The 27,263-nt window shown below is 41.5% G+C and overlaps 2 protein-coding genes across 12 annotated transcripts in view; one reads left to right on the top strand and one right to left on the bottom strand.

The window, feature by feature from the left end:
* The window catches only part of LOC140718510 (NAD kinase-like), a 117,389-nt gene extending 112,162 nt beyond the window's left edge, over positions 1-5,227 (top strand). For all 6 annotated transcript variants that reach the window (XM_073032451.1, XM_073032448.1, XM_073032452.1 and 3 more), the window contains one exon: positions 1,655-5,227. In XM_073032451.1, coding sequence (XP_072888552.1) covers positions 1,655-1,799 — 145 coding nt within the window. In that variant the 3' untranslated portion in view covers positions 1,800-5,227. The remainder of the gene's footprint in view (positions 1-1,654) is intronic.
* Positions 5,228-9,262: 4,035 nt separating this feature from the next.
* LOC140718508 (uncharacterized) overlaps positions 9,263-27,263 on the bottom strand; it is a 75,392-nt gene continuing 57,391 nt past the window's right edge. For 5 of the 6 annotated variants that reach the window (XM_073032437.1, XM_073032439.1, XM_073032436.1 and 2 more), the window contains 4 exons: positions 13,075-13,161; positions 12,196-12,343; positions 11,736-11,787; positions 9,263-9,710 (listed from right to left, as the gene is read on the bottom strand). In XM_073032437.1, coding sequence (XP_072888538.1) covers positions 11,759-11,787; positions 12,196-12,343; positions 13,075-13,161 — 264 coding nt within the window. In that variant the 3' untranslated portion in view covers positions 9,263-9,710; positions 11,736-11,758. The remainder of the gene's footprint in view (positions 9,711-11,735; positions 11,788-12,195; positions 12,344-13,074; positions 13,162-27,263) is intronic. The other variant, XM_073032440.1, reaches the window with a different exon arrangement.

The raw sequence follows: 27,263 nt of genomic DNA, 5'->3' as shown, positions 1-27,263 counted from the left end.
TTTGCCAAACTGGGATGAACAATTGTTGTAGTTCATCCATGCGATCTTTAAATGCTTGCCATTGCATATCCACCGTCAACCCTTTAAGTATCATTTGCCAATCTATCTTAGCTAATTCACGTCTTATACCTTCAAAGTTACCCTTCTTTAAGTTCAGAACCTTTGTTTCTGAATTAACTATGTCACTCTCCATCTTAATGAAGAATTCCACCATATTATGGTCACTCTTACCCAAGGGGCCTCGCACGACAAGATTGCTAACTAACCCTTCCTCATTGCTCAATACCCAATCTAGAATGGCCTGCTCGCTAGTTGGTTCCTTGACGTGTTGGTTCAGAAAGCCATCCCGCATACATTCCAAGAAATCCTCTTCCTCAGCACCCTTACCAATTTGGTTCACCCAATCTATATGTAGATTGAAGTCACCCATTATAACTACTGTTCCTTTATTGCACGCATTTCTAATTCCCTGTTTAATGCCATCCCCAACCTCACTACTACTGTTAGGTGGCCTGTACACAACTCCCACCAGCGTTTTCTGCCCCTTAGTGTTATGCAGCTCTACCCATATCGATTCCACATCCTCCAGGCTAATGTCCTTCCTTTCTATTGCGTTAATCTCCTCTCTAACCAGCAATGCTACTCCACCTCCTTTTCTTTCCTGTCTATCCCTCCTGAATATTGAATATCCCTGGATGTTGAGCTCCCATCCTTGGTCACCCTGCAGCCATGTCTCTGTGATCCCAACTGTATCATATTCATTAATAACTATCTGCACATTCAATTCATCCACCTTGTTACAAATGCTCCTCGCATTGACACACAAAGCCTTCAGGCTTGTTTTTACAACACTCTTAGCCCTTATACAATAATGTTGAAAAGTGGCTCTTTTTACTTTTTGCCCTGGATTTGCCTGCCTGCCACTTTTACTTTTCACCTTACTACTTTTTGCTTCTACCCTCATTTTACACCCCTCTGTCTCTCTGCACTTCTTCCCATCCCCCTGCCACATTAGTTTAAAGCCTCATGAACAGCAGTAGCAAACACTCCCCCTAGGACATTGGTTCCAGTCCAGCCCAGGTGCAGACTGTCCTGTTTATACCGGCCCCACCTCCCCCAGAACTGGTTCCAATGCCCCAGAAATTTGAATCCCTCCCCCTTGCACCATTTTTCAAGCCACGTATTCAACTGAAATATCCTCCTATTTTTACTCTGACTAGCACTTAGCTTTAGCACTAGCTCTGACTTTAGCTTCTCCTCAAATTTCAGGGTGAATTCAATTATATTACGATCTCTTGTCCCTAAGAGTTCTTTTACCTTAAGCGCTCTAATCTATTCTGGTTCATTGCCCAATACTAATCCAGAAGAGCTGATCCTCTAGTGGGCTCAGCCATGAGCTGCTCTTAAAAGTCATCTCTTAGACATTCTAGAAATTTCCCCTCTTGGAATCCAGCACGAACCTGATTTTCCCAATATACCTGCAAATTGAAATCCCCCAATGATCCAAACATCTTATGCCTCCCTCCTACACCAACTCCTTAGCCACATATCAAACTGGAGCATCAGAATCTGATGTGATTATGAAGTGGGAATCTGAGGCCAGGTGGGGTGGAACAACTGTTTTAATGCTCACACAAACATCCTTTCCCCTCAGCATTTCCATCACTACCTCTTGCTACCCGGTGCCGTCGATCTGCTTCAGGGATCCTGTGAATGACTGGTTTGAGAGCCTAGCTGAGTGTTTACACTGGAATGTGCGGAAGAAGCAGGGTCAACTGCCAGGGTTGAAGGAGAACTGAGCAGAGGCCCTCTCCAAGCCTGGAGAACCGTCCTTGGCTTCTGAACTTCACCAACACCATTCCGACAAATCTGAAGAATTGGACTTTGCCTGGTGTGCCTTGAACACTGAAACAAACTTCATAGCTCCCCTCTTTCCACCACATTTGGTTTTGATTTGGAACGGTTGAGGTTTGAACACGTTGTTGATGAAGCGTTTGAAACTGTGAGCTTCATACAAAAATTGTGGTGTTGTGTTTCTAACGATGATGTTCTCTAATGTGATCACAGACTGGATGTGGAGGATTTGCACTGTTATTTCTCAAACATCTGCGTCATATCAGGAGCTTGGAAGTGACACATTGATTGCTTTGACTTATATCATTCTGAGATTGGAGTAAGCCCCGAGACAACAGTACATCACTGAGGGTTTTTGACTTCAAGTTCAGAGCCCTGTCTGCGGCAGGTACCCCATGGGAAATGTTGCATGTGATGACCTTTCTCCTGCACTCTGTGAGCCCAAGGTTAGCCACTGCCACAGACCACCATGTGTCAAGGGTGTGACACCTCCCCCTAGTCTGCACCTTCTGGCCTCCACAACACTAAAACATTTTGTTGTAAAATTTGTTGCCCTCAAAGTTTGTGAGCACTTCAAGAAACAGAGACTACTTTGGTTGTTTGAAGCAATAAAACACACATATGTTCTTTATTGATTGAAGATGGTGAGGTCATTTTACCAAAATTTACTACAGTTAAACTTAAGTGTTTAAGTATTGAGATCAAAAGAACATTGCTTTAAGTGCAGGTAAAGGAAAACTCTGCTCCCTTCCACTGTCCCAGGTCTCAGCAATTCCTGATGGTGAAATGCAAAGTCTGCCTTGTGCCTCCCACTCGGTTTGAATGTAACTTCCATAAGACCATGAAGACATGGGAGCAGAATTAGGCCATCTGGCCCATTGAGTCTGCTCCACCATTCCATCATGGCTGATTTATTACCCCTCTCAACCCCATTCTCCTGCCTTCTCCCTGTAACCTTTGATGCCCTGACTAATCAAGAACATATTAACCTCTGCTTTAAATATACCCAATAACTTGCCTCACAGCCATCTGTAGCAGTTATTTCCACAGGTTCATGTATTACTCACTGAATCCTGAGGTCAAGACTTTCCCATGGGTCAATATCACTCACTATATTAGAGACAGAGTTATTAGATCAGTGGATTTTGAACCTGATTTACATATCACCAGCACTGTAACAAGCTCCTCAGGCAGTTGGACAATGTTTTGTTCCTGGCACCCAGAAAGAATGATTGGCTGGGTCTCAGAGCATCTTGTTGCTTTGTGTGTTGGTCAAACTTGGTAGCATCTGTGGGGAAAACAAATTCTCAACATCTCAGATTGAAACCCTGAACCAGGCCTGTTACAGGGTTTTGACCCCAATTGTTGACAATTCTGTTCCCTCCATAGATGTTGCTCAAACTGCTAAGTTTCTCCAGCAGATTGTGTGTCTCTCCACATCCCAACGTCTGCAGTCTCCGGTGTCTCCAAGAAAGTCTCATTCCTTTTTTTGGTGATCAGTCACCTGCTTGTGGAGATGGGCTGATCTTTCAGATGACTGGACAAGGCTTAAATCTTGACCCCTCCAGCAGAGGGCACTGACATCGCTGGTGCTAGAATTCATTTTGATTTTCACAGCATGGTGTTGTTCAATCCATCATTGTGACTCGTGCGGCCAGGGTTCATGGTGAGATAGAAACTGTGCACAGGGGAGTTTGGACAATTCTGCTGTTGTGTGTGAGTGTCTGTATGTGAGGGTGTGTCTGTATGAGTGTGTGATTCCTGCAAGAGAGTCTGAGGGTAATGGGGAGAGAATGAATCTATCCCTCCCTGGAGGAGGGGTGAGTTCAGAGAGAGAGAGAGAGAGATGTGTCCAGTCTCTGTCCACAGCAAAGTGGTCAAGGCAGCATCCCGGGGTTGCTATTCCATTCCAAGAACCGGATTCTGTCTGGACCCTTACTGTTTTAATCCACAACAGGAGAGTTGCCTGTGCTTAGCTTCCACATACCTGCACTCGAGCTTGTGTACTTTACTTATGCCATCTGAAAATGGCTGCCTGCTATATATTTCACTCACAGACCTGAACTTTCGAAGGTTTGCTGGTTGAGTCATCATTGACATTGTGCTGTAAAGTATTAATTTATTAAGAAGCTGTGTTTGTTATAAGCAGATCTCTTTGCTACCTTGGGTGGAATGCTGGAATGTGAGGGTCATAATTTTCTGTGTTAACATGTTATACAGCAATTGGAAGGACTTTTCAAGTTAGCTTCTGCAGAAGGTCCGTGGCCTCCTCTTCTGCCACTCTCAGGTTGGAGGAGCAACATATTTTGTCCAGATAGCCTCCAACTTGGTGGCATGAACATTGATTTTTTTTCCAACTTCCAGTAATGTTTTTCCCTCCCCTCTTTTCAATTCTCCACTCTGGCCTCCTCCTCACCTGCCTGTAACCTCCCCCTGGTGCTCCTCCTCCTTCCTTTTCTCCCATGATCCACACTCCACTCATATCAGATTCCATCTCCAGCCATTTACCTTTTACACCTAACATTTCCCAGCTTCTTACTTCATCCCCTATCCCCCACACACCTGGCTTCACCGTTCACCTTCTAGCTTGTCCTCCTCCCCTTCCCTGCAACTTCTTATTCTGGCATCTCCCCCCTTCCTTTCCAGTCCTGAAAAATGGTCTCGGCCCAAAACATCCATTTATTCATTTCCATAGATGCTGCCTGACTTGCTACGTTCCTCTAGCATTTTGTGTGTGTTGATATTTATAACCCACCTGATTCATTTAAATCACCATAGATTTTTAATTAGTCATTTTTATTTACTTTCCAAAAGCATCGTGGGCAGCGGACTGCAACCTCTTGATACTGTGTAAACATCCCAGATATCAGAATATTTACCAATACCTGGAGATGTGGTTAAAATTGTGCAGAATTTAAACTTAAACCAACTGCCTCTTGTAAATAATTCACTTTAACCTGTGCAATTTTATCACAACTGAGTTTTTTAGTTAAGTTAAATACTGTCGATTTACAATTATGATAATTGTCGCAGTCTGTATCAGTCTCTGCTGGATCCGATTTGAAATTTACCAATTGTATAGCAACATGGGAACTTCTTGATAACCTGTTTGACAATGCCCAATGTTTCTGAAGTTCCTATCTAGGATTTTTACTCAGTTCTGGGTTTTTTTTTGTAACCAAATAAAAAGTGGATAAAGCAGTAACAAAGTTTAGCCATTGAACTGGGTAATAAATTCACTAGCTTCTGAATTTGAACTGGGATCATGCTTTTTGTTTGAGACTATGTTTGTTGGATAATGAGTAAAATTGTCACATGTAGGACACTATTTTTCAAATCTTTTACCAAATAAATTAACCTGTATTTTATAGAATTGTGCTTCTGAAAGTGTGTTTTCTCAAATACGGATTGCGTTGTTAAACTATCCATGATTCATAACACCAGAATGATCCCAAACAATCGTCCCAATGTCCTCACCTTGGACCTCGAGGATCAGCTGGATTTGATCTTTCTGTCAGAGGAAACCTTCTCTTTCTCAGTAGGTCCTTGTTATGGTTTAGCTGTTCAGGAAAACAAACAAACTGGAACCCGATGAAGATGAGAACTGTGTGGGTGAATTGTACACAATCCTCAGGAGTCAGCATTGCAACATAGTCACTCCGTTTTAACCGAGTCCGCTCAGCTGAAAGTCAAGAGCATTGGTGATGGGTGCTGAATCTGTACCCAATTACCTGATTAGTGACAATTAGTCCTCATTCTTTCCGAGGAGGAAGTGAAATTAGAGCAAGTGGTGTGTATTGGAATAAATAGTGTATTTAAACTATTTAAATCCATTTTAAATAGTGTATTTAAACTATTTAAATCCATTTTAAATAGTTTAAGTTACTTGAGTGTACTCTTACAAAATGCTGGAGGAACTCAGCAGGTCAGACAGCATCCGTGGAGAAGAATAAAGAGTTGACGTTTTAGGCTGAGACCTTCAGGACTGTTTATTAATTTCCATGGATGCTGCTTGATTTGCTGAGTTCCTCCAGCATTTTGTGTGTGTTGCTTTCGGTTTCCAGCATCTGCAGAATCTCTTGTGTTCAATGTATTCGGCTGTTGAACACCAACTCGTGGTAGATGAGAATCCCACCTCACCAGCCACTGCCCCACTCCCAGACATCGAGGGAATCCACAGTTTCTTGCCCGGTGTATCCAGTGATGGTGTCCTACTGAAGGTGGCAGGAACTGAATCTGATTACCTCTTGAATGGAGGGGCTGGTAGGGGGCACCGGGCTGCTCAAGTCTAGTCCACCCCCAGCTCCCAGATCTGCAGACAGTCTGTCTGCTGCTGCCCCACTCCCAGATGTCTGGACACTCAGTCTCCGACTGCCCCACTGCCAGATGCTGCGCCTCCTGTCAGTGTCCCAGATGTCTGAGTGGTTCAATGTTTCCAGCCTGGTATCACCCTGGAGTTAGAATCAGGCACACAGTGAATACGTCAAATGAGGCTACTGTCACTCAAACCAAATTCATACAAGTTCAACAGACGATGTTGCAGGCAGAGCATCGTGAGGAGAGTCTGATTGTGTTGTATGCAGCACACTGAGGAGGGTCGGATTTTATTTTACACGGTACGGTGAGGAGGGTCGGATTTTATTTTACACGGTACGGTGAGGAGGGTCAGATTTTACACGGTACGGTGAGGAGGGTCAGATTTTATTTTACACGGTACGGTGAGGAGGGTCAGATTTTATTTTACACGGTACGGTGAGGAGGGTCAGATTTTATTTCACATGGAACGGTGAGGAGGATCGAATTTTATTTTAAACGGTACAGTGAGAGTGGGATTTTATATTACATGGTATGGTGAGGGCAGTCAGATTTTATTTTACACGGTACGGTCAGAGTTGGATTTTATTTTACATGATACGGTTCAAGATGATCAGTTTTTATTTTAAATGGTACAGTGAGAGTTGGATTTTATATTACATGGTACGGTGAGGTAGGTTGGATTTTAATTTTAAACGGTACAGTCAGGAGGGTCAGATTTCACGCGGTACGGTGAGGACGGTCGGATTTTATTTCACATGGTACGGTGAAGACGGTCGGATTTTATTTCACGGTACAGTGAGGAGGGTCGGATTTTATTTTAAACGGTACAGTGAGAGTGGGATTTTATTTTACATGGTATGGTGAGGAGGGTCAGATTTTATTTTACATAGAAACATAGAAAATAGGTGCAGGAGTAGGCCATTCGGCCCTTCAAGCCTGCACCGCCATTCAGTATGATCATGGCTGATCATCCAACTCAGAACCCTGTACCTGCTTCCTCTCCATACCCCCTGATCCCTTTAGCCACAAGGGCCATATCTAACTTCCTCTTAAATATAGCCAATGAACCGGCCTCAACTGTTTCCTGTGGCAGAGAATTCTACAGATTCACCACTCTCTGTGTGAAGAAGTTTTTCCTCATCTCGGTCCTAAAAGGCTTCCCCTTTATCCTTAAACTGTGACCCCTCGTTCTTGACCTCCCCAACATCAGAAACAATCTTCCTGCATCTAGCCTGTCAATCCCTTTAGAATTTTATACCTTTCAATAAGATCCCCCCTCAATCTTCTAAATTCCAGCGAGTATAAGCATAGTCGATCCAGTCTTTCTTCATATGAAAGTCCTGCCATCCCAGGAATCATGGTACGGTGAGAGTGGGATTTTATTTTACACAGTACAGTGAGAAGGGTTGGATTTTATTTTACATGGTACTGTGGGGGGGGGGGGGGTCAGATTTATTTTACACTGTACAGTGAAGAGGATCGGATTTTATTTCACAGTACGGTGAGGAGGGCCGGATTTCATTTTACACGGTACAGTCAGGAGGGCCAGATTTCACACGGTACGGTGAGGAGGGTTGGATTTTATTTTACACGGTACGGTGAAGGTCACATTTTATTTTACATGGTAAGGTGAGGTGGGTCGGATTTATACGGTACGGTAAAGACAGTCGGATTTTATTTCACGGTACAATGAGGAGGGTCAGATTTTATTTTAAACGGTACAGTGAGAGTGGGATTTTATTTTACATAGTATGGCGAGGAGGGTCAGATTTTATTTTACATGGTACGGCGAGGAGGGTCAGATTTTATTTTACATGGTACGGTGAGGAGGGTCGGATTTTATTTTACACAGTATGGTGAGGAGGGTCAGATTTTACACGGTACGGTGACGGATTTTATCTTACATGGTACGGTGAAGAGGGTTGGATTTTTATTTTACATGGTACGGTGAGGAGGGTCGGATTTTATTTTACACAGTATGGTGAGGAGGGTCAGATTTTACACGGTACGGTGACGGATTTTATCTTACATGGTACGGTGAAGAGGGTTGGATTTTTATTTTACATGGTACAGTGAGGAGGGTTAGATTTTATTTTACACGGTGTGGTGAGGGGCGTTTGATTTTTTATATAGTAGAGTGAGGAGGGTCACATTTTACACGGTATGGTGAGGTGGGTCGGATTTTAATTTAGTTGGTACAGTGAGGGTCAGATTTTATTTTATATGGTACGGTGAGGAGGGTCGGATTTTATTTTAGACGGTACTGTGAAGACAGTCTGAATTCATTTTATTTGGACTTTGATTCAGACTTTGTTAAAGTTTATAGCATTGAATAGACCCTTCCAGCCCTTCGAACCACGTCGACCAGCAACCCGCCTATTTATTCCTAGCCTCACCACAGGGCGATTTACAATGACTGACTAACTGGTACGTTTTCGGACTGGGTGGGAACAGAGCACCTGAAGTAAACCTACTCATTCCATGGGGAGGAGATACAAACTCCTTACAAATGGCACCAGAATTGAAGTCTGAACTGCAACACCCTGAGCTGTAATAATGTCACGCTAACTCTGTACTACCATGGTGTCTAGGTAGATGGGTACTTCATAGGAATTGTGAATGACCATACAGGTGTGGGGGATAGAACTTGTGGGCTGTGTGGTAGAATGAATAGTGTATTGGACTTTGACTGATGTGATCAAGTAATTCAAAGGTTGTGGGTTCAAGTCTCACTAGAATAGGTATTTTGGGCGCCACAGTAGCAGAGAGGTTAGCACAACACTGTCACAGCTCAGGGCTTCGGCATTCAGCGTTCAATTCTGGCATCCTCTGTAAGCAAGTTTGTATCTTGTGCATGTGGGTTTCCTCTGGGTGCTCTGGTTTCCTCCCACAGTCCAAAGATGTACCAGTTAGTAGGTTAAATGTTCATTGTAAATAGTCCTGTGATTAGGCCAGGGTTAAATGGGTAGGGTACTGGATGGTGAAGCTCGAAGGGGCGGATGTGTCTGTATCTCCAATAAATAAATGCTTATATTAAGCAATAAGAAAATTTACAAATAAATATTACGCAATAGGAAAAATTACAAATAAATTTGGCCTGTGATTTAATTTATACAATTCCACCGGATGGTTTACATATATTTGCATATTTTATTGCATCCAACATTGAATTTGACAACCCTGGGAGTTTCATTACAATCAGTAAGTCTGAAAAGTAGCTACAAGCTAGTTAATAAAATATATCTATTCTGTAATAACTCAGTTATCTCTACTAATCGTTAAAAATTCATTTGCAAGATTTGGTAGAAAAATAAAGATATAAAGATAGACATGCACAGTGAACATTGGATGAAACTGACAATAACACACATCTCTCACTGACCAGGAGTGCAGGAAATGATTCACGATCTGTCCCACTGTGTCTATGTGGGTCAGTCCAGTCTAATCCCACCATCCAGCGCTGGGTCTGGGGTGCACTGCTCATGGTTCCTGCTTTGCATCTTGTTTCACTAAACACTGCAGAGACTGGTGTCAGGAACCTGAGGGACAAAATAACTCTCCATGTATATCCACATTTGTCAAACTTTTCCTTGCCCCATTTCCTGCCCTGTACTTTACCCACCTAGAGAACAATTCCGTTCCTGGGTAGTGTATTCCAGGCACCCACCACTCTGTATGGGGTAACCTGCCTCAAGTGTCCTGAAGCTCCCCCCTCCCACATGCCCCCCACCTTAAAGCTCTGTCCTTTGGTATTTGACATTTCCACCCTTTCTAAACCTCTCTGAATTTGAGCTATTTTGATCAGTTCTACCCTCAGCAGCTGAAAAATCCAGAGAAAACAAGTTTGTGCAACTTCTAATAGCTTTAAAAATGAGATCAGTTTTGTCACATGTACATTGAAACATCCAGTAAAATGTGTCGTTTGTGACAACGACCAGTACAGTCCGAGGATTATGCTGCGGGCAGTGCCCTAATGTCATCATCTTCCAACACCAATGTAGCGTGCCCACAGCTCACTAATCCTAACCCATATGTCTTTAGACTGTGGGAAGAAACAGAAGCACCCAGAGGAAGCTCATGTGGTCACTGGGAGAATGTACAAACTCCTTAGAGATAGCAGTGGGAACTGAACTGAAGTCGGTGATCACAGGCACTGTAAAGCAACTGAGTTGACAGCTATGCTACTATGCCACCCTCTATTATATTTTAGCTAATACAATGTCAGTGCTCTAATCCAGGCAACATCTTGATGAACCACTTCTGTATCTTTGCCAATCTCCACATCCTTCGCATAATGCAGGGATCCAGAAGTACACTCAGTACAGCCAGAGCATTTCAGTTTACAGCTAAACATGACACTAACATTTAGACTGAATGCCCAGCCTATTCACATGAGGCCACTTTCAGGAAGCAGTGGGCTTTTACCCCGAGATTCCTCTGTACCTTCCTCATACTTTTGACTTCATGGAATACAACACCCCACACATATCTGGTTTAAGCTCCATCTGCCATTTCTTCTTCTGCACTTCCAACTGGTCTAGGTCATGCCGAATCCTTTGACAACCTTCCTCAGCATCCACAAGCCCACAAATGTTAATCAGCCCATCTACACTTCCATACATCACAAACTATAGAGGTGCCAGCAACGATCCCCGTTCACAGACCTCCAGTCAGAACAAGACCCGCTTCTTCGTTTGGCTGTATTCATGGGTATCTGTGTATGGTTGAAAGCCAATTGAACTTAAACTATGAACCACTGCGCTCTGTTTCAGTGCCCACACCACACTAGGATAGTGGTTAGCATGATGCAACCACTCAGAGCGTCAGAATTCTGAGTTAAATTCCAACGTCTCCTGTAAGAAAGTTTGTATGTTTCTTCCTGTGTACTCATGGGTTTCCTTTCACAGTACAAAGATGTACCAGTTACCAGGTGAATTGGTCACTGTAAATTGTCCTGTGAGTAAACTAGGGTTAAATTGATGGGTTCCTGGGCAGTGTGGCTCAAAGAACCAGACACTGCATCTCAAAATTAAATAAATTTTGCATACAACCCAAGTTTGTTGTTTCTCCTCCCAGAATTTAACCTTGTTCATGGCAAATATATGAGCAGGCTTGTTCCTGAGGTCATTGTGTTAATGGTGGATTTCGCATGGTGCAATGCAATGCGCCGTGCCCCCGCTCCCTTACAGAACCGGGAGACACAGAGGTTCACGGGGTGGGGAGAGTGCCGAGCTGTATCCCCACTCCCTTCCAGAACCAAGAGACACAGAGGTTTGTGATGAGGGCAGGGAAGGGAGAGGTGGGCCATGCTGCATATCCTCCAGAACCTGGAGAAGACTTCAGGTGGGGGGGGGGGGGGGGGTGCTTCACAACCTCCAGAACTGAGAGACACAGAGGTTTATGGTGAGGGGGGAGTGTTGAATCATTCTTCACACCCTCCAGAATCGGGGGACAGAGAGGTTCAGGGGGTGGGGAGAAGGGTGAGCTGAGCTGTGCTCCACACCCACCAGAAACGGTGACACAGAACCGGGGTGAGGGAGGGGAGAAAAGGAGAAGATGCTCACCGTTGGCAATCTGATCTCCCTGCCTAGGGATGGAAGCTGGTCGAAGCAGACGCTGGGAGAGACAAGGAAGAGAGATACGTAATGTGAGATGTTTTACAAACAACTCAACCAGCTGTGAAGGTAACCACTGACCCACTGATCTGCAGTCTCACTGCTGCAGATACCGGCTGTGCCTCAAAGGACAGCCACACCCCGGGGTCAGAGTCCGTGGGTTCAAATCCCATTACAGGAGCTTTGCACAAAACCAGGTCAGTGTTCCAGCACCACAGTGTGGGGGAGGGTCGTATCGAGGGGAGGGGGGAGAGTCATTCCCAGGGGAAAGGGGGAGGGATTGTACGGAGGGAAGGGGGAAGTTCATAAAGATCGTTTCGAGGGGGAGGGGGAGAGGGATGGTTCCATTGAGCATGCTTTACCCTCCCCCGCACCCCCCAAGCCTCCATCGTGCACACCACTGACCTACCTCTTTCAGGGATTCCATCACTGAAGTAGCCAGAGGCTCTGAGCATTGAATGTAACAGGCCAAATTTGACACTGACAGCAATGATCTCCCCGATTATTCCATCGGCTTTCAAGATATTGGTTCCCTGGCATATCCACACCGTGGTGATCTTCACCGACCCCATGGAACAGGGAAAAACATGTTAATGTTCTGATCACTTCACGGAGACACCAACATCTATGTACGGATAGCAATAGTGTAGACCACAACATCAATGGTTGACCATGAACAATGAGGGGCCTCCATGTCTAAAATTTGATTGTTGCTAATACCAGTATGTGGGGCTAGGTCATCCATCAAAGGTGAAATTGGCCTGAAATTGGTCAGGGTTCAGACACCAGTGACATATCAGGACAAGGGAAACCAGTTCCTGGGATGGCTACTGGGAGGTGAGAGGTCTGCTCACCTCTTTTGAACATTGTGGGTATGCTATGTTGGCACTGGAATGTGTGGTGACACTTGCAGCTGCCCCCAGCACATCTTTAGGCAGTGTTGGTTGTTAATGCAAACAACACATTTCACTGTAGTTTCTAAGTCTGTTTAATAAATAAATCTGAATTTCAATCTGAGCTGATGCTCAGTAAACCCCAAATCCCCCAGCTGTTTCACCACTGCTAAACCCCAAGTATCCTGTCAGTGAGTGAAGGAAATGTTGCACTCCAGATCACTGCTGACATTATCTGGATCGTTTGGTTAACACCACCAGCAGCATCTGATATAAATCTCCCCCCACCCACCACCCCCACTTTGTGAATGTCCAGAATATGCAGAATTATGCACCCCCCCGCCCCATCTCTAGCCTCAAAGTAGGAAGAAAGACCCTCTGTGCTGCCCACTCACCAGGTAGATCAGATAACACAGGTAGGCCAGCTCTGGGAGATTCAGCACCAGGAACATCCAGATGAGATGCTTATTTTCTCTGAGAATCTGTAACAAGGAAGTGACCTGATCAGACAATTGTGAATTCAGTCAGCTCCATCACGGACACTAGCCTGCCCAGCATCAAGACATCTTTGAATAGCGATACTTCAAAAAGGAGGAATCTGTCATTAAGGGCCCCCATCACCCAGGACATGCCCTCTTCTCATTGCTACCGTCAGGGAGGAGGTACAGGAGCCTGAAGACACACACTCAATGTTTCAGGTACAGCTTTTTCCCCTCTGCCATCAGATTTCTGAATGGACAATGAACCCCTGAACACTACCTTTCTTTTTGCATTACTTACTTGATTTAATGTGTTAAATATATTCTTATTGTAAGTTTTAGTTTTTCATGCATAGCAATGTACTGCTGCCACATGCAACAAATTTCATGACATATGCCAGTGATATTAAACCTGATTCTGACCTTCAAAGAGGGCCAGACACTGGGGTCTCCAGCACAACTTGTCTCTCAGGTAAACAGGCAGCAGCGGCTTTACCGAGGGATCTTGCCATCTCGGGTTCAGCACACACTGGGCAAAAAAATCTCATTTCCTGTGTCCCATGGCCCATGATTCCTGTCCCCATGTTCCTGTGTCCTTTAACCACTGGCAGATATCACCGTGGCTGTTTGCGCCCTATGGAAGTCTAACCAGAGGAAATGACGTGGCATTGAGAAAGAGAGAAGCTTCAGGGCGGTGGATTGCTTGGAACACATTATGACAGCCAGAGCTGTAACCATGGCTTCTGGTCGCGGTTGAGACTGAGGTCAGGTCTATGGCCCTTTCCAGTGGAAGCCTACTGCCTCCCCACCTCAGCCTGAAATCTCCACAGGTCACGTTGGACACCCATAGAGGGGACACAACAGAAGCTTGTCAGAACCTGAGGAACCCCTTCCCTGCTTCATCTTGTGTCACCTTATTTACGACAATCCATGTGACAGCCCACAGCATCCCAGGGCTCCGACCTACCTGACCAGTACAGTTTCATATCATTAGCCTCTTACACTCAGAGGGTGGAATTCTGCCATGGATGGTCCCAAGTCCGGCTGTGAAAGGAGGAGGGATGTACGTGGGGCTAGCTATCCTAACCCGTAAAAACCCAAAGATACAGAAACACCAACAGAAGCTCCAAATACCTCATCCCTGGGAGAGGAATAAGATTCACTGCCTGAGGATAACAGGTGGCAGCAGCAGGTCTCAGTGGCAGAATAAGCTTTAACCAGTGGCCAATCGACATCTAGGATTGATTAGCAAGAGCAAATTAAAGGAAGGCAGTGGACGTAGTCAGGGTGGTGATCGAGGCTTTAGCTCTTCGAGGCTTCAGCGAACAGAGGCTTTACTCAGAAAAAGAAAAGTTCAAGTTTTTTCATTCTCTTTTTTATATCTGCTCAGCTACGGACAGTAGGGATGACAGGCAGGATAGTGAAACGCTCTTCTTGCAGAATGTGGGAAGGCAGGGAGACCTCCAGTGTCCCTGATGATTACAACTGCGAGAAGTGCATCCAGCTGCAACTTCTAACAATCCATGTTGGGTTGGAGCTGGAAGTGGATGAACACTGGATCAGTTGGGAGGCTGAAGGGGTGATAGATAGGACATATAAAGAAGTAGGTACATCCAAGGTGCAGGACACAGGAAACTGGGTGACAGTCAGGAAGGGGAAAGGAGTTAAGGATCCAGTGCAGAGTACCCCTGTGGCTATCCCCCTCAACAACAGGTATATTACTTTGAATACTGTTGGGAGTGTTGACCTAACAGAGGAGAGTCACAATGGACAGGTCTCTAGCACTGAGTCTGCCTCTGTAACTCAGAAGGGAAGGTGGGGAGAACAGGCATGCTGTGGTGATAGAGGATTTATTAAGGGAACATACTGAAGGTTCTGTGGGTGATAGGGAGATTGCCAAATAGTATGTTGCCTCCCGGATGCCAGGGTCCAGGATATCTTGGATCAACACCTCAGCATTCTTAAGCAGAAGAGTGAACAGTCAGAGGTCATAATCCATGTAGGTACCAATGACCTGGGCAGGGCGAGTGACAAGATTCTGCATAGGGAGATCAGGGAGTTAGGTGCTAAGTTAAAGGGCAGGAGCTCCAGGGTTGTGATCTCAGGATTGCTACCTGTGCCACATGATAATGAGGCAAGAACTAGGAAGATTAATACGTGGCTAAGGAGTTGGTGTAGGAGGGAGGGTATAAAATTCTTGGATCATTGGGCTCTCTTCCAGGGAAGGTGGGACCTGTACAGAAGGAATAGTTTGCACCTGAACTGGAGGGGAACTAATATCTTAGCGGGAAGGTTTGTTAATGCTGCATGGTTGGGTTTAAACTAGAGTTGCAGGGGGTTGGGAACCAGAGTGCCAGAACAGTTAGTAGAGAGATTGTGGAGGCAGATGTTGATAAGACCTCACATAAAGTTAAGAATCAAAATGTTGAGCATCGTGCGACTAGTGTCCTAAGCTGATTAAATTTCAATACAATAAGTATTGTAGGAAAGGAGGATAGTAGTGATGAAAATGAGGTAGCTGGTTTACAAACAGAGGCAATGTGTAGTGAGGACAGGCTGTTGATGGGGCAAAATTGCAGTCAACAGCATGAGTTGTATCATAAAAGGCGGACAAAATCAAAAAGGGTGAACACAGGACTGAAGATGTTGTATCTGAATGTGCACAGCGTACAGGATAAGGTAGATGAACTTGCAGCACAGTTGCAGATTGGCAGGTATAATGTTGTAGGCATCACTGAATCATGGCTGAAAAATTAAAGCTGGAAGCTTAATGTCCAAGGATACACCATATATCGAAAAGACAGGCAGGAAGGCAGAGGGGGCAATGATGCTCTGTCGGTAAAAAATGAAATCAAATTATTAGAAAGAGGTGACATAGGGTCAGAAGGTGTTGAATGATCATGGATAGAGCTAAGGAACTACAAGGGTAAAAAGACCCCGATGGGAGTTGTATACAGAACCTCAAACAATAGTGAGGAAGTGGCCTATAAATTACAACAGAAGATAGATATATATCTAAAGGGCAATGTTACAATAGTCATGGGGGATTTCAATATGAAGCTTGGTGCTGGATTACAGGAGGGGGAATTGCTGGAGTGCTTACAAGATGGCTTCATAGAGCAGCTTGTGGTTGAGTGCACTAGGGGATCGGTTATTCTGGCTTGGGTGTTGTGCAATGAACCAGAATTGATTCAAGAGCTTAATGTAAAAGACCCCTTAGGGGCAAGTAATCATCATATAATTGAATTTACCCTGAAATTTGAGAAGAAGCTAAAGTCAGATGTATCAGTATTACAGTGGAGAAAAGGGAATTACAGAGGCATGACAGAGGAGTTAGCCAGAACTGACAGGAAAAGAACACTGGCATTGATGATAGCGGAGCAGCAGTGGGTGGCATTTCTGGAACCAATTCAGAAGGCACAGGATATATATCTAAAAGAGGAAGTAGTATTTAAAGGGAAAGATGACACAACCATGACTAACAAGAGAAGTCAAAGCCAACAGAAAAGCCAAAGAGAGAGTATATAATAGAGCAAAAACTAGTGGGAAGTTAGAGGATTTGGGAAGCTTTTAGAAACCAAAGGGTGGCAACTAAAAAGTCATTAGGAAGGTAAAAAGTAAACTAGCCAATAGTATTAATACCAAAAGTTTCTTCAGATACATAAAGTATAAAAGAGAGGCAAGAGTGGATATCGGACCGTTGGAAAACAATGATGGAGAGGTAGTAATGGAGGACAACAAAAATTGGCAGATGAACTGCATAAAATATTGTACATCAGTCTTCACTGTGGAAGACACTAGCAGTATGGTAGAAGTTCCAGGGGTCATGAAGTGTGTGAAGTTACCATAACTAGAGAAAAAGTTCTTGGGAAACTGAAAGGTCCTGGACCAGATGGTGTACACCCAAGAATTCTGAAGGATGTGGCTGAAGAGATCATGGATGAACTCATGGATCTTTCAAAAATCACTAGATTTTGGAATGGTTCCAGAAAACTGGAAAATTGCAAATATCACTCCACTCTTCAGAAAGGGAGAGGGGCAGAAGAAATTATAGGCCAGTTTGTCTGACCTCAGTGGCTGGGAAGATGTTGGAGTCCATTATTAAGGACAAGGTTTCAGGGTACTTGGAGGCCCATGATTAGACAGGCCATAGTCAGTATGGTTTCCTCAAGGGAAAATACTGCCCGACAAATCTGTCAGAACACAGGAGGCTGCTTAACAAGCTATGAGCCCATGGTATTACAGGAAAGATTCTAGCGTGGATAAAGCAGGAGACAGAGAGTGGGAATAAAGGGAGCCTTCTCTGGCTGGCTGACAGTGACTCATGGTGTTCCACAGAAGTCTGTGTTTGGACTAATTCTTTTTACATTATATGTCAATAATTTGGATGATGGAATTGATGGTTTTGTTGAAAAGTTTGCAGACGATATGAAGATAGGTAGAGGAGCAGGTAGTTTTAAGGAAGTAGAGAGGCTACAGAAGGACTCAGACAGATTAGGAGAATGGGTAAAGAAATAGCAGATGGAATCCAGTGTTGGGAAGCATATGGTCATGCGTTTTGGTAGAAGAAATGAAAGCATTGGCTATTTTCTAAATGGAGAGAAAATACAAAAAAAAACTGATGTTCAAAGGGACTTGGAGTTCCCTGTGCAGGATTCCATACACGTTAGTTTGCAGGTTAAGTCTGTGGTGAGGAAGGCAAATGCAATGTTAACATTCATTTCAAGAGGACTAGAATATAAAAGCGAGGATGTAACGTTGAAACTTTATAAAGCACTTGTGAGATGTCACATGGAGTATTGTGAGCAGGTTTGGGCCTCTTATCTTAGAAAGGATGTGCTGAAACTGGAGAAGGTTCAAAGGAGGTTCACAAAACTGATTCCGGGATTGAATGGCTTGTCATATGAAGAGCATTTGATGGTTCTGGACCTTTATTCACTAGAATTCAGAAGAATGAGGGGTGACTTCATTGAAACCTATCGAATGGTGAAAGGCCTTAATAGAGTGGAAATAGAGTGGATGTAGAGAGGAAGTTTCCAGTGATGGGAGAGTCTAAGACCAGAGAATACAGCCTCAGAATAGAGGAGTGTCCTTGTAGAATGGAGATGTGGAGGTATTTTTTTAGCCAGAGAGTGGTAAAGCTGTGGAATTCTTTGCCACAGGCAACTGTGGGGGCCAAGTCATGTATATTTAAGACAGCAGTTGATAGATTCCCGAGATAGCCCTGCTGGCAGCCGATGGGGTAACATCTTTTTGAACTTGCTCCTACCTTATCTATCTTTTTATTTCCTACCAGGTTTTTGAAACCTTATTATAAATCTTAGTATTGGTCTATTATGTCTTTGAGAAAGACTAAAGCCTCTGCAAAAGAAAAAGAAGATGATTCTCCAACCACTTTGGAATCAATTGGAGATTTCCTTAAAAAGCAAAGAACAGAACTCTCTGAGGAATTTCAACATCTTAATGTTAAGTTGGACACTATTCAACAAACTCTAATCAAACATGAAAAGCGAATTAAGGAGAATAAAGAAACTTTTTTGATTCTGGAAGCGGACTTGGAAAGCAAGAGTAAGCTCTGCAAGAAATTATCATTATCTAATGAAAAATTAACAAAGAAGATTACCAACCTGGAAAGCAGAAGCAGAAGGAACAATCTACGTATTCTGGGTCTTGAAGAATCAATTGAAGGTGCCCACCCCACGGAGTTCTTTACAAGTTTTCTGAAGCAGCTGTCCCCTGATTTATTGCCGTCTGTGCCTAAGTTGGACCGCGCCCACCGGTCACTGTCCCCCCCAAACCAAAGTCGGCAGAGCGACCTAGGTTAGTTATTTTATGTTTTCACAAATTTCATACTAAGCTTTTAATCCATAATACCCGTCAAGTAGGAATAATCGATTACAATGGGAAGATGATCAGATTCATGGAAGATGATATACCAGAGGTTATGGGTGAATGTGCTAAGTACAAAGAGGTCATGTCTCTGCTTTATAATAAAGGGTTTAAGGCCTCCCTTTGCTACCACGAATGTCTTAGAATCTTTCTGAAAAATGGTGTGCAGAAATGGCTGGGATCGGTTGAACATGCACAGAAGTTTTTGAAAGAAGAAGATTAATTGCATTATATCTCTTACAAGAGCAATTACCTTTTTAATGTTGGATAGAATAAGGTTTTAATAAACTTACGTTTTGACTGTTTATATATCGTTTTTTGATATTTTCTTTGTTTTTTTACTATATTCTTTTTTGAGGTTTTTCTATATATATATTTTTGAAATTGTTAAAATGAATCCTCTTATTTTTTGGATTTTTGATCTAATTTTTTTTTCCTGTTTTGTCTTGGTAGGAACATAATAACCTTGGATGATTGGAACTTTGCCAGCAGGATTTCTTTGGGAGGGTTGTCTTCAGGGTTTAACATGCCAACTGTTCTTTGGCCGGCTTTTTGGCTTTGGGAGGGAAAGGTGGGTGGGGTCTCTTTTTTCTTTTTTTCTCTGGAAGCTGGGTTGGGCTACCATCCAAATTTTCTGTTTGAGTACCTTGTTTTATAAGGACATAAGATACAGGAGCAGAATTAGGCCATTTGGTCAATCAAGTCATGGTTTGTTCTCTGGTTCTAATAATTTATGGTCAGATCTTTTAACTCTTCTGTTATCTAGAATTTATAATACATCGAAATATTAATTTATTTAATTTTCATGCGAAAGGGTTAAATCATCCTGTGAAAAGGAACAAGATTTTTGCTTATATTAAAAAGTTAAGGGCCCCCATTATTTTTCTACAAGAAACGCATGTACGTAGTTGTGACAACTCACGCCTTTTTAAATTGGTGGAGGGGTCTACAATTTCATTCTTCATTCACAACAAAATCTCAGGGGTCTCGATTTTTATAGATAATACAATTTCTTTTGTTCAATGTAAAGTTGTCTCTAACCCTAATAGGTGATTTGACATAGTGCCAGGGAAACTAGATAATAAATTAATTGAACACTGTATTTGTTAATGTGTACGCTCCAATGTGGATGACCCAGGATTTTTTGAGCGTTTCTTTTCATTCCTGCCAGATTTGAGTTTTTATTCTTTAGTGATGGGAGGAGATTTTAATTGTTGTCTAGACCCAGTATTAGATCGTTCTTCTCTTAAATCAGTCATACCTAATAAATCAGTTTTATTTATTCAAACCTTTTTCTAATGAAGTGTGATATTGTTGATGTCTGCTGTTTTTTTTCCACCCAGCAGAAAGTATTTTTCCTTCTCTCATGTCCATCATTCCTATACCAGGATTGATTATTTTTTTTTATTGATAATCAAATGATTCCATTAGTTTGATCCATTAAATATAAAGAAATAACTGTATCTGACCATTCTCCTGTATTTCTATCTTTAAATCTTCCTGGTTTCACTCATATGAACAGATCCTGACATTTTAATTTAACTTCATTATCTGATAAGGACTTTCTAAAATTTTTGGAGAATCAAATTACTCTTTTTTTTGAAGAAAATGCATTGGAAGAGACTTTTAGTCTTATCATTTGGGACACTTTTAAGGCATATATTAGAGGACAAATTATCTCTGATACTGCATAGATTAAGAAAAAAGCTAATAAAGAGAGAACTGATTTAGTTAATCAATTAAAACAATTAGACCAGAAATATGCTTTGGCACCAGACCCCGAACTATAAAGATGTATTGAAATCAAAACTAAATATGATCTTATAACATATCTAATTGAAAGCCAACTTTTAAAAGATAGAAGCCAATTCTGTATGCATGGAGAAAAAAACCAGTAAACTATTGGCTAATCATAGAAACATAGAAAATAGGTGCAGGAGTAGGCCATTCAGCCCTTTAAGCCTGCACCACCATTCAGTATGATCATGGCTGATCATCCAACTCAGAACCCTGTACCTGCTTTCTCTCCATACCCCCTGATCCCTTTAGCCACAAGGGCCATATCTAACTTCCTCTTAAATATAGCCAATGAACCGGCCTCAAATGTTTCCTGTGGCAGAGAATTCTACAGATTCACCACTCTCTGTGTGAAGAAGTTTTTCCTCATCTCGGTCCTAAAAGGCTTCCCCTTTATCCTTAAACTGTGACCCCTCGTTCTGGACTTCCCCAACATCAGAAACAATCTTCCTGCATTTAGCCTGTCCAATCCCTTTAGAATTTTATACGTTTCAATAAGATCCCCCTCAATCTTCTAAATTCCAGTGAGTATAAGCCTAGTCGATCCAGTCTTTCTTCATATGAAAGTCCTGCCAGCCCAGGAATCAATCTGGTGAACCTTCTCTGTACTCCCTCTATGGCAAGAATGTCTTTCCTCAGATTAGGGAACCAAAACTGCACACAATACTCCAGGTGCAGTCTCACCAAGGCCTTGTACAACTGCAGTAGAACCTCCCTGCTCCTGTACTCAAATCCTTTTGCTATGAATGCCAACATACCAGTTGCCTTTTTCACCGCCTGCTGTACCTGCATGCCCACCTTCAATGACTGGTGTACAATGACACCCAGGTCTCGTTGCACCTCCCCTTTTCCTAATTGGCCACCATTCAGATAATATTCTGTTTTCCTGTTCTTGCAACCAATGGATAACCTCACATTTATCCACATTAAATTGCATCTGCCATGGATTTGCCCACTCACCTAACCTATCCAAGTCACCCTGCATCCTCTTAGCATCCTCCTCACAGCTAACACCGCCGCCCAGCTTCGTGTCATCCGCAAATTTGGAGATGCTGCATTTAATTCCCTCGTCTAAATCATTAATATATATTGTAAACAACTGGGGTCCCAGCACTGAGCCTTGCGGTACCCCACTAGTCACTGCCTGCCATTCTGAAAAGGTCCCGTTTACTCCCACTCTTTGCTTCCTGTCTGCCAACCAATTCTCTATCCACATCAATACCATACCCCCAATACCGTGTGCTTTAAATTCGCACACTAATCTCCTGTGTGGGACCTTGTCAAAAGCCTTTTGAAAATCTAAATATACCACATCCACTGGCTCTCTCCTATCCACTCTACTAATTACATCTTCAAAAAATTCTATAAGATTCGTCAGACATGATTTTCCTTTCACAAATCCATGCTGATTTTGTCCAATGATTTCACCTCTTTCCAAATGTGCTGTTATCACATCTTTGATAACCGACTCTAGCATTTTCCCCACCACCGATGTCAGACTAACCTGTCTATAATTCCCCGGTTTCTCTCTCCCTCCTTTTTTAAAAAGTGGGGTTACATTAGCCACCCTCCAATCCTCAGGAACTAATCCAGAATCTAAGAAGTTTTGAAAAATTATCACTAATGCATCCACTGTTCCTTGGGCTACCTCCTTAAGCACTCTGGGATGCAGATCATCTGGCCCTGGGGATTTATCTGCCTTTAATCCCTTCAATTTACCTAACACTACTTCCCTACTAACATGCATTTCTCTCAGTTCCTCCATCTCACTAGACCAGTGGTTCCCAACCTTTTTTTGGCCATGCCCCACCTAATCACCTCTAAAATCCTGATGCCCCCTGTGGTGATATATAATTCTTATTATTCAAAAAGTGAACTCCTATTCACCTGGAGGAAGCCTAAAAGACCATTAACTTGGTTTAAACAAGCTTCCAAAGAACATGGCATTCATGAAAGAGAAAAATAAAAGAACCAAAGGGCTGTTACAGTTCTGAGGAAGAAATTACTAAGAAATTGTAAAAAAGAACATTAAGTGATATTAAAATAATAATAATAATAAATAAATAAAACAATGCCAATTCGTTTCTACAGCGTACAAAGACAGATACATCGTTTAAAAGAGATGACGCAATGTACACACCTTCACACCACCAAGAACCGAAAGCTACTGCAAAAAGCAGCATTGGCGCGACCTCGTACGAGTTTCTTACGCGTTTGGACTTGATCATTCGTTCCTTCCTACATCAGTCAATTCATTAATTTAATTATGAAAGCCATTTGATGGTTGTAATGATGGTGATACACTATATATACAGTACATACACAATTACACATGTACATACACACAAGTATTTTTATGTAGGTATACTGTATATACACATATGTATTAACTCGCACACACACTCATACTCACACAGACTTACTTGAAAACATTCACTGTTAATAACTCATTCTTGAATTGCCCCCCTTAAAAATCAAATTACCCCGCTGTGGGGCGTACGCCCCACGTTGGGAACCACTGCACTAGACCCTCGGTCCCTTACTATTAAGAAGAGGGACGCCTCACGTCTTAATAAGCTGGTAAGGAAGGCGGGCTCTGTCATGGGCAAAGTACTGGAGAGTATAACATCGGTAGCAGAGCAAAGGGTGCTGAGTAGGCTACGGTCTATTATGGAAAACCCTGAACATCCTCTACATAGCACCATCCAGAGACAGAGAAGCAGTTTCAGCGACAGGTTGCTATCAATGCAATGCTCCTCAGACAGGATGAAGAGATCAATACTCCCCAATGCCATTCGGCTTTACAATTCAACCGCCAGGAATAAGATATGTTAAAGTGCCGGGGTTAGGACTCAATGTATTTAAGTAAACTACTTAAGAACTTTTTAAAAGCTATTATTAATGCTTTTTGAGAGGGTGATTTTAGATGCATATCATATTTTTACTGAGTTAAGTATTGTATGTAATTAGTTTTGCTACAATAAGTGTATGGGACATTGGAAAAAATGTTGAATTTCCCCATGGGGATGAATAAAGTATCTATCTATCTATCTATTTCCGGAAGATTATTTATGTCCTTCTTAGTAAAGACAGAACCAAAGTAGTTATTCAATTGGTCTGCCATGTCTTTGTTCCCTATGATCAATTCACCTGTTTCTGACTGTAAAGGACCTACATTTGTCTTGACCAATCTTTTTCTTTTCACGTATCTATAAAAGCTTTTACAGTCAGTTTTAATGTTCCCTGCCAGCTTTCTCTCATAATCTTTTTTCCCTTTCCTAATTAAGCCCTTTGTCCTCCTCTGCTGGTCTCTGAATTTCTCCCAGTCCTCAGGTGTGCTGCTTTTTTTTGCTAATTTATATGTTTCTTCTTTGGACTTGATACTATCCCTAATTTCCCTTGTCAGCCACGGGTGCACTACCTTCCCTGGTTTATTCTTTTGCCAAACTGGGATGAACAATTGTTGTAGTTCATCCATGCGATCTTTAAATGCTTGCCATTGCATATCCACCGTCAACCCTTTAAGTATCATTTAAGTATCATAATCAGTTGAAGACCTCTATAGCTAAATGGCAAATTAAAGAAATTTGCAAAACCAATGGTGATATGACAACTGACCATTTTGAAATAAATGACACTTTGAGAATTTTATTCTAAATTGTATAGTTCTGATTCTGTTAAAGATAATATTGCAATGAACAATTTTTTAGACTAATTAAATATTCCTGGACTTTTAGTTGATAATTGAAAGCAGTTGGATCAACCTATTTCTCAGGAGGAAATCACTGAGGCTATACATTCATTGTATTCTGGGAAATCTCCAGGACTTGACGGATTCTCTGGAGAATTTTATAAGACTTTTTCTTCATTGCTTATACCTTATTTATGTTCTACCCTTACTGATTCCTTCTAGATGCGTAGGTTGCCACAGTCTTTTTATGAAGTTTCCATTTTGTTTATTCTTAAAAAGAATAATAATCCCACTGAATGTTCTTCATACAGACCAATCTCTTTACTCAATGTTGATGCTAAGATCCTATCAAGTTTTGGCCCGTAGACTCGAAAATATTATACCTTCTATAATATCTGATGATCAGACAGGATTTATTAAAAATCGATATTCCTATTTTAATATATGGCGACTGTTAAATGTTATGCATTCTGCATCTAAGGAAATATCAGAATGTGTGATTTCTCTGGATGTGGGGAAGGCTTTTGATCAAGTTGAATGGAATTACCTATTTAAAACCTTAGAAAATCTTAATTTTGGGCCCAATTTTATTCATTGGATTAAATTACTTTACTCCCTTTGCTCAGGTCCTTACTCATTTTCAGATTTCTAAACCAATTAAACTCCAACGTGGAACCAGACAAGGATGTCTGTTAAGTCCTTTGCTTTTTGATTTGGTATTAGAACCTTTAGCAATTGCCTTTCGAGAGTCTAAAGGTATCACCGGTATCTTAAGGAAGGGTACTATTCATAAAGTCTCGCTTTATGCTGATGACCTATTGCTTTTTATATCTAAGGTTACAACTTCCTTAACCTCTATGTTACTTTTACTGACTAATTTCGGTCAGTTTTCAGGATATAAATTGAATTTACATAAGAGTGAATTGTTTCCTTTAAATAATTTGATACCAACTGATATTAACCTTCCTTTTAAAATTGTAAGAAAAAATTTACATATTTGGGTGTAACAATTACTAAGAATTATAAAGATCTATTCAAAGAAAATTTTCTAACCTTAATGAATTATATGAAAAAGACACTTTCTAATTGGTTGCCTCTCTCTTTATCATTGATTGGTCAAATCAGTTCTAATTTTACCTAAAATTTTACCTAAATTTATATACCTTTTTCAAGCTGTACCTGTTTTTATTCTTAAGTCTTTTTTTGATTCTTTAGATTCGATTCTTTCTTCCTATATATGAAAGAACAGAAAACCCCGATTAAGCCCAGCTTCAAAAAATTAATAAGAATGGAGGCCTTGCTCTACCCAATTTTAGGTTATATTATTGGGCAATTAACATACAAAATCTTACATTCTGGTTATATTATATTAATCATGAGGATTGTCCAATATGGATCTTTTTGGAAGCCAACTCTGTTACGAAATTTTCTATTATTTCTCTTCTTGGATCCTCTCTTCCTTTATCTTTAAATACATTAACTGACAGTTTGGTGGTTAAACACACTTTGAGGATCTGGCTACAGTTTAGAAAACATTTCGGTTTATTAAGATTTTCCCTTTCTAGTCCTATTTTTTCTAATTTTTTTTAAACCATCTACGACCGATCTGTTTTTTAGAGAATGGTATAGATTAGGCATTAAACGATTTCAGGATCTGTTTGTTGGAGGGAATCTTTCTTCTTTGGAGCAGCTCTCAGTGAAATATAACCTATCAAATACCCACTTTTTTTGTTAACTACAGATTAGAGATTTTTTAAGATCTAAATTACATATATTACCTACCAGCCCAGATAAGAACATAATAGATGTAATTTTTAATTTGAAATCTTTTGATAATGGTTCAATATCTTATAGTTATGGTCTGTTGTTGGGATTCAGAATGGCTCCTTTAGACAAAAATTTTTTAAATTGGGAAAAGGATTTACAGACTTCATTATCTGATGAGACCTGGAGGATTATTTTCAAAATGGTTAATTCTTCATCATTATCTGCTCGTCATTCCCTCCTACAATTAAAAGTGGTACATAGGGCTAAAGACAAGCTCTCTCGTATTTTTGCAGATATATCTCCTTATTGTAACAGATGTAATAATGGAGAGGCTTCATTAATTCATATGGTTTGGTCATGTTTGAGCCTTGAAAAATATTAGAAAGATGTATTCCAAACTTTTTCTGTACTTTTTAAAGTTAATTTTAAGCCCAATCCTTTGACTGCCTTATTTGGTATTGTTGAGTAAAGAGCTATAATTTTGGAACCTTCTCATTTGCGGGAATTGGCTTTTATTTCTCTTATGGCTAGAAGGGCAATCTTGTTTAAATGGAAGGAGGTTGCCCCCCCCTACACATGCTCAATGGTTATGCGATGTTATGTCATGCTTAAATTTAGAGAAGATTCGTTGTTCGATTTCTGATTTTTTTTTTGTAATTTTTTTTATTGAAGTGCATCATCAAACATTTCCATAAGATGTATTTCAGACATTGTACATATATATCATATAATCATATATGTCACAAATCTCCACATAGTATTTATCTGAGGTATACACTTATAGAAAAGAGTGGAATCCATTTCTGATTCTAACCAAGATTTTCAAATGCTATGGGGACCCTTTCTGAACTATTTAAAAAAATCTTTGAATTGCTATTGTTATTAAAATATAGATCTGGGCTATTATTATAAAACACCATATGGTAAAGTACTCTTTTTTTCTTGTTTTTTTTTTACCAAG

Source organism: Hemitrygon akajei, chromosome 29 (genome assembly GCF_048418815.1).
Source record: "Hemitrygon akajei chromosome 29, sHemAka1.3, whole genome shotgun sequence".
In the NCBI taxonomy this organism is placed as follows: domain Eukaryota; kingdom Metazoa; phylum Chordata; class Chondrichthyes; order Myliobatiformes; family Dasyatidae; genus Hemitrygon; species Hemitrygon akajei.
The sequence above is the reverse complement of the archived record's forward strand: the minus strand, read 5'-3'. Positions and strand labels throughout refer to the sequence as shown.